We start from the raw sequence: 14,142 nt of genomic DNA on the forward strand, positions 1-14,142 counted from the left end.
TTGAATTGCACTAAAACGAATTTTTGCAATTAATCTATCATTAACATCACTTAATGGCCTATTACCTTCTGTTTTCCAGCCACCCTTGCTGCCATATACCCTAGGGTTTATGTGCCTCTTCATGTCCATGCTAGAGTAAATTTTAGCAAAAATATAGTACTTTGTTCTAACCAAGGTTTGAACCCATCACCACACAATTCAACTTCAAATGCACAACCCATCCAACCAATTCAAATTTCATGCAATAGTTATACATCTAAGACTATCTAGTTACTCATCACAATCCATACATGTCCTCAAAATTCATAAAAAAATAAATAGTATACAATTGGCACACATAGGACTCGAACCCAAGTCCTCTCACACAATCAAAGTACTCTCAACCATTTAAGCTAGTACTTTTCCACGTCATGAATGTTAGCATTTAATACCTTAAAGGCTTCTCTCCCTCACATTAATTAAATAATTAATTATTTAATTATTTAAATTTAACGGGTCTTACATTTCTCCCATCTTATAAAATTTTCGTCCTTGAAAATTAAAGCTTACCAGGAAATAGATGTGGGTACGACTGTCTCATCAGATCTTCCATCTCCCAGGTCATTTCTTGTGTGACCTCATCCCAAAGGACTTTGACAGTCCTGATCTCCTTGACCCTTAACTGTTTCATATGCGAATCCAAGATCCGCACCGGCCCAGCCTCCATAGTTAGATTCACTCGAACCTTGATATCGTCTGCTTCCAACACATGTGAAGGATCAGAAATATACTTTCTCAATTGTGACACATGAAAGACATTATGTAAGTTCGCCAAATGAGGCGGTAATGCGATCTCATACGCCACTGGACCTATCCTTCAAGTTATCTGATATGGCCCAATGAACCTTGGAGTCAACTTTCTTGACTTGAGGACCCTTCCAACACCAGCAGTTGGAGTCACGCGGAGGAACACATGATCTCCAGCCTCAAACTCCAATGGTCGTCGTCTTTTGTCAGCATAAGACTTTTGTTGGCTCTGAGTAGCTCGCATTCTATCCTTAATTATCTTCACTTTATCAGTAGTCATCTGCAAAAATTTAGGACCCAACACCACTGCTTCACCATCTTGATTCCAACACAATGGAGTTTTGCACCGCCGCCCATATAAAGCCTCATAAGGAGCCATCCCGATACTGGAGTGGTAACTGTTATTATAAGTAAACTCCACCAAAGGAAGTACCTCACTCCAACTACCCAAATGATCCAGCACACAAGCTCTCAGTAGGTCCTCCAAAGACTGAATGGTCCTCTCTGATTGTCCATCAGTCTGGGGATGATATGCTGAACTCATCCTTAGTTGTATACCTAATGTTGTTTGTAGAGACTGCCAAAATCTCGACGTATATCGCGGATCCTGATCAGATACTATGCTGGCTAGTACTCCATGCAGTCTGACCGCCTCTCTCACATATAACTCTACCAATTTATCCATTGACAGTTTTTGGTTTATCGACAAGAAATGAGCGCACTTTGTCAGTCGATCCATAATCACCCAGATCGCATCATAGCCCCTGGTGGACTTAGGTAAGTGGGTTATGAAATCCATCGCTATGTTGTCCCACTTCCACTAAGGAATCTCTAATGGTTCCAGGGTACCTCCCGGCCTCTGGTGTTCTATCTTTGCTTTTTGGCACACTAGACATGATGCTATAAAATCAACCACGTCTGTCTTCATGCCCGTCCACCAGAATGTTGCTTTCAAGTCTTTATACATCTTAGTCATACCTGGATGTATGCTAAGACGACTCTTATTCCCTTCCTTTAAGAGCATCTTCCTCAGTACCCGACTCCTGGGTACACGTACCCTTTCCCTGAACCTCAGGATGCCATCATTACCCATCCTGAAATCTTTCCTCTTCTCGGTGCCCAACTCACTGATTATCTGCTACAACTCAGAATCCTTCCCCTGTTCCACCCTAACCTCATCCAGAAACTCATTAGTAATTCGCAGCATACTGCACCGTATATGATCCACTCTAGTGTGCAACCCCAAATTCATGTCTCGCAACTGCTCAATAAGTTTCAACTCTTTTATCATCATGGTAGATACGTACACCCTCTTTCTGCTCAAAGCATTTGCAACCACATTTGCTTTACCAGGGTTATACAACAGCTCAAAGTCATAATCTTTTAGATACTTCATCCACCTACGTTGCCTCACGTTCAATTCTTTCTGATGGAACAAGTACTTCAAGCTCTTGTGGTCACTGAACACCTGAAATTGGGAGCCATACAAATAATGTCACCAAGTCTTCAGAGCGAACACTACTGCAGCTAGCTCCAAGTCATGCGTCGGGTAATTCTTCTCATGCACTTTCAACTGTCGAGACGCATAAGCCACTGGACGCTTCTCCTGCATCAGTACACAACCCAACCCTTGATATGAAGCATCACAGTATACCTTAAATGTCTTAGCCGTATCAGGAATTGCCAAGATCGGAGTTGTGGTCAATCTTATCTTCATCTCTTCAAAACACTTCTCACAATTGTCCGTCCAGGTGAAAGGCTGATCTTTACAGGTGAGTTGCGTCATAGGATTAACCAGTTTCGAGAACCCCTCCACAAATCTACGATAATACCCAGCCAACCCTAGAAAGCTCCTCACCTCTGATACTGTTTGAGATCTCTCCCAATTCATCACTGTCTCAACCTTTGTCGGATCAATTGCAATATCCTATGTCGAGATCACATGGCCAAGGAACTGAAGCTTGTCCAGCCAAAACTCACATTTGGACAATTTCCCATATAGCTGATGCTCCCTACGCACATCTAACACCACACGCAGATGTTGTGCATGTTCCTCCCGGTTCTTGGAGTAAATAAGAATGTCGTCTATGAATACAACGACAAACTTATCTAACCAAGGTTTGAAATTCTATTCATGTAATCCATGAATATTGTCGGGGCGTTGGTCACTCCAAAAGGCCTCACTACATATTCATAGTGACCATAACGCGACCTGAACGTAGTCTTCTGAACATCTTCTAGTTTTACCAGGATTTGATGATACCCAGATCGTAGATCAATCTTTGAAAATACCTCTGCTCCTCTCAACTGATCCAGCAAGTCATCTTCTCGATATTTATTATTGATCGTCAATTTATTCAGTTGACGATAGTCCACACAAAGTCGAGAGCTACCATCTTTATTCTTGACTAGCAGCATTGGGCCTCCCCGCAGTGATGCGCTCGGTCGAATGAACTTCTTTGCTAGCAAATCTTCAATATACCTCTTCAATTCGGCCAACTCTGCCGGTGCCATTCTATATGGAGCCATCGATACTGGCCCAGCTCCAGGGACGAGATCTATAGTAAAATCTACATCCATGTTGGGTGGTAACCCATGCACTTCATCTGGAAACACATCGACGTATTCTCCCACTACCGGTATGCTTCTGACCAGATCAACTACACTTCTTTTCTTCGGCTGCACCATTATCACATAACATGAAGCTCCATCAACCGCCTCTTGTACCACTTCACGAGTAGAGATCAAGAATATCCCATTAGTCTCAGGAAATACTACACTACGCCGTCCACAATCAATCATGACGTGATTGTCCGACAGCCAGTCCATCCCGAGTATCACGTCCAATCCCTCTAATGGCAAGCAAATGAGGTTCACTTTGAACCTGTGTCCTGCCACTTCAATAATACAACCGGAACATGCCAGATTGGTAGATACTTGCCTTGATGCAGGTGTCGAGACTGCCAACTCACACCCCAAATCACGGGCTACTAGTCCAAGCCTACTCATGTATTCTTGGGAGATGAACGAGTGAGTAGCACCTGAATCAAACAGAACCAAAACACTGTTATTAAACAACATACATCGGTCCAGGATGAGGTTACCTAACTGAGTGGCCTCAGTACTGGTCAGTGTAAACACTCTCCCTGCAGCTCGGGGTCAATCGGCTAACACCTTCTGCGGTTTCTACTGTAGTGTTGCTCCTCCAGCTATCTTCTTAGTGGGACACTGACTCACATAGTGGCCCATCTTCTCACATTTATAACACTTCACGTGCTCCGTGCCAGCACCTGGACTGCCCGCCGCCTTCATACAGTTCCTACGAAGGTGTGGGCCACCACAGTTATAACACTGCAACCCTGAGGAGGAAGACTGCGGCATGCTGTATGGTGTCTTCTGTTGTCTGGCCTCATAAGTATTTTTCTGTGCTCTCGTGACCCGACTGGGTCCAATCTCCAACTCCTCCACGGTCCTAGCCTGCTCCACCAGAACAGGAAACTCCCTGATCCATAATGGCACCAGAACTCTGCGCAGCTCGTGCCTTAAACCTCCTTCAAACTTACGACAACGCCACTCCTCTGTGATCGCCTGCGAGTAAAACCTCACCAAGTACTCAAAGTGATCAATATATGTCTGCACAGGTTGATTTCCCTGCTGTAATGTGAGGAACTCCGCCTCTAGTGCATGTTTAGCTTAATCTGGAAAATACTTTTCCAGAAATCTGGTTCTGAAATTTGTCCAGTTCACCTCCTCTTGGCATGTCTGCATCTGCTGCTGCATTCCCATCCACCAGTACTCTGCATCGCCCACCAACAGGAACGTCGCAAAACTCAGTTGTTGTGCCTCAGTACACGCCAGCACTCTGAATATTTTCTCACACTCCCTAAGCCAAGCATGAGCCTCATCAGGAGTAACTTTGTCATTGAACTTTGACGGCTTATGCTTCAGCACATCTTCCATAGTCACTGGTCTCGTTGGTGGTACTATGGCCCTGGGTTGTGCCGCCACAGGCTGCATAGCGTCCACCATCCTATGGATCGTCTGTGCAATCTCGTCAGCGCCGGCTTCGTTCCTTTTTCTCCTATTTGCCATAGCCTGAATGCGCCACATTTTAACTGGTAAATTGAACAATTCATATTTCAATTTCATAATAAGGCAAATAACACATACTCACGTTAACACGATAAGCTCACTCCCCAAAGACCCCATGAAATCATTGAAATCACAGCTCTGATACCAATTGTAACGTCCTAGCCGGAAATTACTTATTAAAATAAATAAGAAAATAAATAAAATAACCACCTCATTTATTAATCATCCATTTCCCAAAAAACACAGGAAAATTTAAATATTAAGGTTCAATGCGCCAATACAGATAAAATAAGTCGCATCAGTACGTGTTACAACTAAAATTGTCTATAAAATTATAACATATAAAACCATAGTTCATCATAATGACTAGTGATAAAAACCCTGAGATATCCCCACTCTGTCTCTAGGCATCTGATAAAGGATTGATCCCTACCAAGGATGATGGCCCATGGCACATGCTTAGAAGAAAGGGAGTTCCTTGATCCCTTCCTTTGCTTTTATTTTCTTTAGTTTAAAATTCCTTTAAGTTGGCTTGGTTGACTATTTTTGAGTTGACTTGTTGACCTTGACTTTGGGTTGACTTGTTGACTCAAAAGATTAGCTTAACCTTAAACCAACATGCTAATAAATTCCTTAATTTGCTTTTGTAGGAATAAGAAAGGAGGAGGACCACATAGGAGACACTTGGCGTCCTAAGGAAGAGAGAGAAGGAATAAGACTTTCTAGAAGCATCTAGAAAGGGGAGGCCCACATGCCTTGGACACCAAGTCTTCTAGAATGTTCTAGAACCTTCCTTTGGGAGCCTTGGCTATGAAGACTTGCCTCCTAGATGGCTTGGACGAAAATTCACCCATGTGCACCCTAGGATGACCTACTTTCTAGAACATGCTAGGTTTCTTTTGTAATCCTTTAACTTAATTGTTTTGCTAAGGGGCCCATAGACTTGTCTATTTAAGGGGACCTCTAACACTTGTACAAGGGTTGAACATTTTGGAGAAATTATACACTTTGTGTTTCAACCTTTTGTGAGAGCATTCCTCCTTAGGGAGTGGAGTTCTTTCAAGCCTTATCTTGCCTTGGCAAGTGGCGGCATACACCACTCATCTTCAAGGTTGCCATGGCTTCTTCTAGCCTAGCCTTGTAGTGGCGTGAATCCTCCATTCCTCCCATTTCCCTTGCTTTTCATTTTATGTTTCTTTACTCTTCTTGGTTTATATTGTTTCTATTATATGTTTTTTCCTTTTGATTTCTTACTCCCCATCAATCCATTCTCCTCCTCTCTAGAACCTTGGAAAGGAACCTTCACATCTAGATAGCTTGCTATCTTAATGTCCAGTGGGGATTTCCTTGGTTTTCTTAATCAACTCACACCATATTCAATAATCTTAAAAAGGAACAAGATAATCCTTCATCATTTTGTATCTAGAGCTTTGGTTGTCCTTGAATATGGTGTTTTCATGTTCTAACCTTGTCTTGTGTAGCTATCTTTGAATGGTCCACATTAAAACAATGCTGGCAGAAACTGTTCACGATTTTAAAAGATTAAACTGCACCTGCTCAGTGTTCCAAAAATTACGTTCTTGATGTCCAAAGAAAGCTCTGTTAGTCTAGTTTTTAAGAAAAAAAGAACCAACGCATTTGGAGTTTTGTGGAGAGAGTTATGATTGAAATAGTGAGCAAAGGTCAGAGCTGCCGAGATCACCGCGAATCAACGTTTTTCGGGTTATGTTGGGCAGTTTTGGCTACTGTTTTTGTTACTCTTCTTACTCCTAAATGTTGTTGGATAACATGTCTTTGTGTGCTTAATCATTGACCTTCATTTCCAAAAGTTTAAGTGCATGATAGCTACATGTTTGAGTCTTTAAATGTGCCTCACTTTTGCTTGAGTCATATGTCATATGTTAGCTTGAAGTTTTCTTATTCTTATTTTTCCAAGTATTTGAATCTTGCTTTCACTTTATGTCTTGTTTGATGTATGCTCCTTGGACTTGATTTTGGCCTAAAATTTGGGAACTAAGTGTCCAAGCCACCCAAAACACCTTTCTTATCATTTTGTGAAACTAGTTTTTGAAAGAAGAAACATTTTGGTACACTTTTACAATTTTACTAAGAGCAAGATGGGTCTTTGATGAACCAAAAGTGTGTTTGTCACTAAGTGTTATGCTACTAGTTTTCATGCTTGAGAAATGGGTGATATTGGCAAATTAGTTCCATTCTTTGATTTGGTGGTGTATGCTTGATTTAGGACTAGGAATGCATGTTCAAGTATTTTCCATGTCATTCTTATAATGTGCTTTTCTTGTTTTAGTCTTGTTAAAAGTTTGTCTCAAACTTTTCTTCTTTAGAGTTTAGCATTTCTTGTTTTTGTGCTTTTCTTGCTTGTCTTTAGGTACTCTTGGTTTTGTCATAGTAAGTTTGTCTTCTTGAAATTCTTGAGTGTTTGAACCGAGCCACTTGTACGCAAGAAAAGGATTTTTGAACAAAGTGTTTTCTTCACTCCTTGGAGGAGCTTTGAGTGTAGCCTTGCCTTGTTACTTTGGGAGAGTGATGTAAACACTTGGGTCACATTTTGGGTTGGAATTGGTCTCGGTTTTCATGTTGTCTAACCCCTAATTCATTTATTTTGTCTCGGATTTGAGTGTTTTTGTTGTAGGAATCATGGAAAGTTCATCAAATGAACCTACACCAAACAAAAACAATACATTGATGAGATTGCTTCGGGATTTGGAGTTGTCTAGGAAGGAGGCCTTTGAACAATTGAGAAAAGACAAGGAGCAAAGTGACCTAAGAATCCAAGAGCACATTCAAAGGCTTGAAGCTAAAGAGCAAGAAAGAGAGGCTAGGAAAAGAGGGCATTTTAGGCGCAACCCATCACAAGAGAAGCAAACTCCAAAGATTCCTAAGTTCTATGGAGGAAGTGATCCCAAAATCTTCCTTGATTGGGAAGCTAAAGTTGATCAATTTTTCAATGAAAATCATGTAAAGGATCAAACACAAGTTGATCTAGTAGTGTTAGGATTTTTTGAGTATGCCAAAACTTGGTGGCATAAAGTTTGTAAAAATTATGACCAAGGGCCACCCGCGGCTTCTTGGATGGACATTAAAACTCTTATGCGCGCTAGATTTGTTCCTCCCTCCTATAGGAAGGAACTTCTTTTAAAGCTCCAAAGGCTTCACCAAGGTCCTATGTGTGTGAGTGAGTACTTTAAAGAATTAGAGTCTCAAATGTTTAGGGTTGGAATAAGAGAAACTAACAAAGAAAAAATGAAAAGGTTTGTGAATGGTCTTAGGAGAGACATACAAGACCAAGTAGAGTTGTATGAGTACTCCACTCTTCAAAATGTTTTCACACTTGCTCTTAGGATTGAAACTCATTTGAAAAGAAAGAATAGGGCAAGGAAGAGTTACTCACCCAACCACTACTATAGTCACTCATGGAAGGGAAAAGCTAAAGAGAAACATGATAAATTTCCTTCTAAGTCTCACCAAGCACCATCAAGTAAAAATAAGTTACCAAGTGGTCACACTCACCATTCCACTTCTCAAAGATCAAGTTCCATTAAATGTTTTAAATGTTTGGGGTATAAACACATTGCTTTGAATTGCCCAATCAAGAGGACAATGATCTTAAAGAAGAGTGATGATGAGAGTGAACATTTTTCTTCCCCTTCCCCCCAAAATACTTCTTCCCACACTTCTTCTTCAATTGAAATGACTAAACCCTTTGAAAGTGGATTGTTAATGGTAAGGCGCCAACTAGGGCAAGTTCCCAAAGAACTTGATCCTTCTCAAAGACAAAACCTTTTTCATGGAGGGTGCCTTATCAATGACAAGATATGTCACTTCATCATAGATAGTGGAAGTTGTGTAAATATGGCTAGCCCAAGGGTGGTGGACAAGTTTGGCTTGAAAACCATTCCTCATGTCAAACCCTACAACCTATCATGGCTTAAGGAAGAAGAAATAAAAGTAACTAAACAAGTCCTCATTAACTTTTCAATTGGCAATTTTAAGGATGAGGTATTATGTGACATTGTGCCTATGGAAGCCAACCATATTTTGCTAGGTAGGCCATGGCAATTTGATAGAAAAGTTGTTTATGATGGCCATGCAAACACTTATGTTTTCTCCTCCCTAGGAAAGAAGTTCACAATCCTACCTCTCCTACCTCCACAAGAAAATGAGGACAAAAATAAAATAAAAGATGAAAAAGAAAAAGAAAAGGGGCAAGCTTTCACCAAGGAGTTACTTGCCTACAAAAAGAGTTTTTCAAAGCAAGAGGTGCAACACCACTCTTCATTCTCTTCCCAAACAAAGAGAGATGAACAAAAACACAAGCAAGAAAAGGAGAGTGGCATTAAAAAGAAAGAGGGCATCTCCAAGACTAGGGATCAAATCATTAAAGATGAAGATAGTTCTCATCAACTCAAGTCAAGCTCCATCAACAAAGACTTCAAGAATTTGAGGTCAAATTCTCTCCAACAAGGGGAGAATGATAAAGGATTGATCCCTACCAAGGATGATGGCCCATGGCACATGCTTAGAAGAAAGGGAGTTCCTTGATCCCTTCCTTTGCTTTTATTTTCTTTAGTTTAAAATTCCTTTAAGTTGGCTTGGTTGACTATTTTTGAGTTGACTTGTTGACCTTGACTTTGGGTTGACTTGTTGACTCAAAAGATTAGCTTAACCTTAAACCAACATGCTAATAAATTCCTTAATTTGCTTTTGTAGGAATAAGAAAGGAGGAGGACCACATAGGAGACACTTGGCGTCCTAAGGAAGAGAGAGAAGGAATAAGACTTTCTAGAAGCATCTAGAAAGGGGAGGCCCACATGCCTTGGACACCAAGTCTTCTAGAATGTTCTAGAACCTTCCTTTGGGAGCCTTGGCCATGAAGACTTGCCACCTAGATGGCTTGGACGAAAATTCACCCATGTGCACCCTAGGATGACCTACTTTCTAGAACATGCTAGGTTTCTTTTGTAATCCTTTAACTTAATTGTTTTGCTAAGGGGCCCATAGACTTGTCTATTTAAGGGGACCTCTAACACTTGTACAAGGGTTGAACATTTTGGAGAAATTATACACTTTGTGTTTCAACCTTTTGTGAGAGCATTCCTCCTTAGGGAGTGGAGTTCTTTCAAGCCTTATCTTGCCTTGGCAAGTGGCGACATACACCACTCATCTTTAAGGTTGTCATGGCTTCTTCTAGCCTAGCCTTGTAGTGGCGTGAATCCTCCATTCCTCCCATTTCCCTTGCTTTTCATTTTATGTTTCTTTACTCTTCTTGGTTTATATTGTTTCTATTATATGTTTTTCCTTTTGATTTCTTACTCCCCATCAATCCATTCTCCTCCTCTCTAGAACCTTGGAAAGGAACCTTCACATCTAGATAGCTTGCTATCTTAATGTCCAGTGGGGATTTCCTTGGTTTTCTTAATCAACTCACACCATATTCAATAATCTTAAAAAGGAACAAGATAATCCTTCATCAGCATCTGTCTGCTCACCTGCATCAACATCTGCTCCCATGTACCAAGTTACATGATCATCGCCAAACACACACAAGTAGGGTGAGCTCATTTAAAAAAAACAAAAAATATAATATTAAATACAACATCAACAAATTTAAACCCAGTTTAGCACACTTTCCCTTTTTCTTTTACTCCTTCACTTCCAACACTTGTCTTTAGACGTCTATCATCACTATACCCTTTAGGTGAGAACAATAATCGATCTTTGTTGTACGAGTATCTACTCGCCCCTCCGACTACAGGCCACCACCTGATAGTCCACATGTGGGAATAACTTTTCCACAGCATCTCACCGTGACACCAAGTGGAGCTCCCCGAAACAAACACAATGTTTGTAGCTGTCCCCATACTACCAAATCTCTATTAGAATCCACTGAAGAGGGCAATCATCTGAAACCTCGTCGTACGAGCCACAAACCCGCCCATTTCACTGGACTTCCTAAACCACCAGGCTATAACCCAAAGTGGTCATGTGTTACCCCAATACAAGAAGCACTCGTAACTGGGCCCCCAACCAAAGCATCGCATCATGAACATCCCCTAAAGCGGTGTAGAAAACTTTCCTCGCGCACCAGACCGCCTGGCGGGCATCACACACCGCCAAGCGCCACGCGCCTGCAATATCCTCACTACACCTCCACCACCTAGCGGACACCACCTCGCCGCAAGGCGCCCTGCTCTGTCATCACTGCTTGGCGCTGCCTGCACACGCTGCCAGGCGCCCTACTCACACTATTACCATTGTCACTGATTTATTTCCCGTCCGAGCGAGCCGCCAGGCGCTATACCAGTAGCACAATGCTACTAGGTTTTGAGCATTTAAACAGATCCCAAAGGATCTCCAAAACATACCAATCACCCAAGTATAGCGCAATTATGATTTTCCAGTCATATATCTATACCAAATTACATCACACTCATTTAGACATGCCAACAAATCAAGTATTGTCATGCATCCATGCTCACCTTCGTTTTCCCCTTTTAAATATGCCTCATACAATCCACATACACCCAGTCATATAATCATGCATTCTGAAATTTATATAAATCATGACACCACACCTTGATCAATATTACATATGTACCATAACAACAGTTCACAACCACAAAACATGTCTAAGGAAAGGTTACACCAACCATGTCATTTCATATACACCCATCTCACTATTACCATCAAATTAACGTACTTTTTGAATCTGACTTACCACATACACCCACACGTTTAAAAAAAATATCAATACTATATATATCATACATCACATTTTCATTTATTTCAATCTCCCTTTAGTCTCGTTTAAATCAAATTTTCCTTATCTATTAAATTTTCTTTGTATCATACACGTATAACTTGCATATCAAACCCCCAATGACATGAAGCCCAAATAGAACTGCATAACACCCACTACACTACCAGACCCCCTGGCGGCAATTCACGCACTGCTAGGCGGTGCATACATATTTGGAAATCTCTAGATTTTTCCTGCACCGAAACGCACCCAAACCTTCCTATACCAATTTCCCCCCTTCCTACTGACATAATTTTATATTAAAACATCATCCAGAATTCATACATCAAACATATTAATCCCAATTCTGCAAAACCAACCCACCAAGCATTGACATGATTGATATTGTTTATCACTAATGCCATCATAATTCTAACCCCCAATTTTAGATCAAAAAGTCATGCCTCCCAACATAATCAGCATATGCACAGTCTTATCAAAACATCAAAATTCACATTCTAGCATACAGACATCATGGCCACATCACAAGTACCCCAAAAATACCAAAATGGCCAAAAATAGTGCAAGCGTGTTCGTGTCGCCTGGCGGATCATCCTCTGCCGCCAGGCGGTTCATATTAAAAACCCCGGAAACTGGTTCTGTCACTTGTTTCGCCTGGCGGGTTGTGCGTGACCGCTAGGCGGTTTCTGGAAAAATTCCAGAAACCCGATTTCAGCTCTGGTTTTCAGATAAACCCAACCCCGCATACAACACGATTCAATCAAAATTAAATAAAAGCAACATCAAACAATCAATAGGAACTCACCTAACCTGGATTTCCTTAGCTTCTCCTTGACTCTCGCAAGCTCTCTCTTGATCACCAATGTCCTCCTTTTCCTTTTTCTCAAGACATCCCCTCAAGCTTCACTCAAAACTCACCCAAAACTCACCAATTCGTGCTCTCTTCTGTACCCACACTGATAAGCTCACCAAACCCTTTCTCTTACTCCTAATTGGCTTTTTATTGGGTTCTTAAAATGATTGAATTGCACTAAAACGAATTTTTGCAATTAATCTATCATTAACATCACTTAATGGCCTATTACCTTCTGTTTTCCAGCCACCCTTGCTGCCATATACCCTAGGGTTTACGTGCCTCTTCATGTCCATGCTAGAGTAAATTTTTGCAAAAATAAAGAGACTTTGTTCTAACCAAGGTTTGAACCCATCACCACACAATTCAACTTTAAATGCACAAGCCATCCAACCAATTCACATTTCATGCCAATAGTTATGCATCTAAGACTATCTAGTTACTCATCACAATCCATACATCTCCTTAAAATTCATAAAAAATAAATAGCATACAATTGGCACACATAAGACTCGAACCCAAGTCCTCTCACACAATCAAAGTACTCTTAACCATTTAAGCTAGTACTTTTCCACATCATGAATGTCAGCATTTAATACCTTAAAGGCTTCTCTCCCTCACATTAATTAAATAATTAATTATTTAATTATTTAAATTTAGTGGGTCTTACAACACCCTAAAGATAAATCCATGAATAAGAAATAAGCAAAATCACAAAAATCCAAGTCAAGCATTGCATGAAGACGACAAGAAAAGCTTGAAAAAGTGAAGAAGTTTGGATAAACCAAGAAGAGAGCAACAAAAAAATTGAACCTTGCGGTTTTCTTTATCTTTATGATAGAAGATAATTTGGGAAAAATATATCTTTAGATATATCATAAAATATTAAAAGATAATAACTACCAAATCTTTTTAAATATGACAAGATCTTCTTGAATCTTTTTAGATCCACAACAAACAAATATATCTTGAAGATATTGGATTATTTAGAAGATAATTTGAGGAGATTGCAAAGGGTTGACTTGAAAAATTAATACAAATATTAATTGGTGATAATTTATCATATATCTTTAATTAATTAATTAATTAATTTAATTATATTAGATATTGATATTATCAACCAACTATATTTGTCAAATAGTATATATCTCTCCAAATATTTTTAAATATTTATCTTTATCTTTATCTTTATTTTAAAAGATATTTGAGAGATTTTAGCAATAGAAAAGTCCAGTCCAAGTCCTATATAAAGAGACCAAGGGAGTAGAAGAGGAACAAGCTCGACACTTCGGAATTTAGGAACCCTTAGGGAGGCCTAATTTATTTCTCTCTCTTTTCTTCTTCTATTTTTATTTTATTTTGCATTTCATGGAGTGCTAAACTTCTTGGGTTGATTCCATTGTAATTTCATTGTGGATTTTGATGTTAGAATGAAATAATTTCTTTGCTCTTTTTATTATTGTTGAGGTTTTAATTCATCTATGTCTTTTATCTTTGAATCACGTGAAAAGTAATGGTCTTTACATCACAGCTAATTACTGCGATGTCTTAATCTATATGCATATCAATCATATAAGCTCAAGGGTTTTTAATTTTAGTTGAGAATTTACTTTGATTAAATTTAGAAACT

At 39.9% G+C, this 14,142-nt stretch overlaps 1 protein-coding gene across 1 annotated transcript; it reads right to left on the minus strand.

The window, feature by feature from the left end:
- Positions 1-3,972: 3,972 nt before the first annotated feature.
- Positions 3,973-4,896, minus strand: LOC114194910. The gene is made up of 2 exons (XM_028085315.1): positions 4,534-4,896; positions 3,973-4,374 (listed from the first exon to the last, which is right to left on the minus strand). The coding sequence occupies exons 1-2, from the start codon at positions 4,894-4,896 to the stop codon at positions 3,973-3,975; spliced, it is 765 nt and encodes a 254-aa protein (XP_027941116.1).
- Positions 4,897-14,142: the final 9,246 nt, after the last annotated feature.

Source organism: Vigna unguiculata, chromosome 8 (assembly GCF_004118075.2).
Source record: "Vigna unguiculata cultivar IT97K-499-35 chromosome 8, ASM411807v1, whole genome shotgun sequence".
Taxonomy (NCBI): Eukaryota; Viridiplantae; Streptophyta; class Magnoliopsida; order Fabales; family Fabaceae; genus Vigna; species Vigna unguiculata.

Excerpts from the sequence above, each read along its gene's own strand:
- LOC114194910 (XM_028085315.1), bottom strand. The coding sequence starts at position 4,896 with ATGTGGCGCATTCAGGCTATGGCAAATAGGAGAAAAAGGAACGAAGCC. Across the intron at positions 4,375-4,533 it reads TGCAGACATGCCAAGAGGAG|GCGATCACAGAGGAGTGGCG; the intron begins GTGAACTGGACA and ends TTTTACTCGCAG.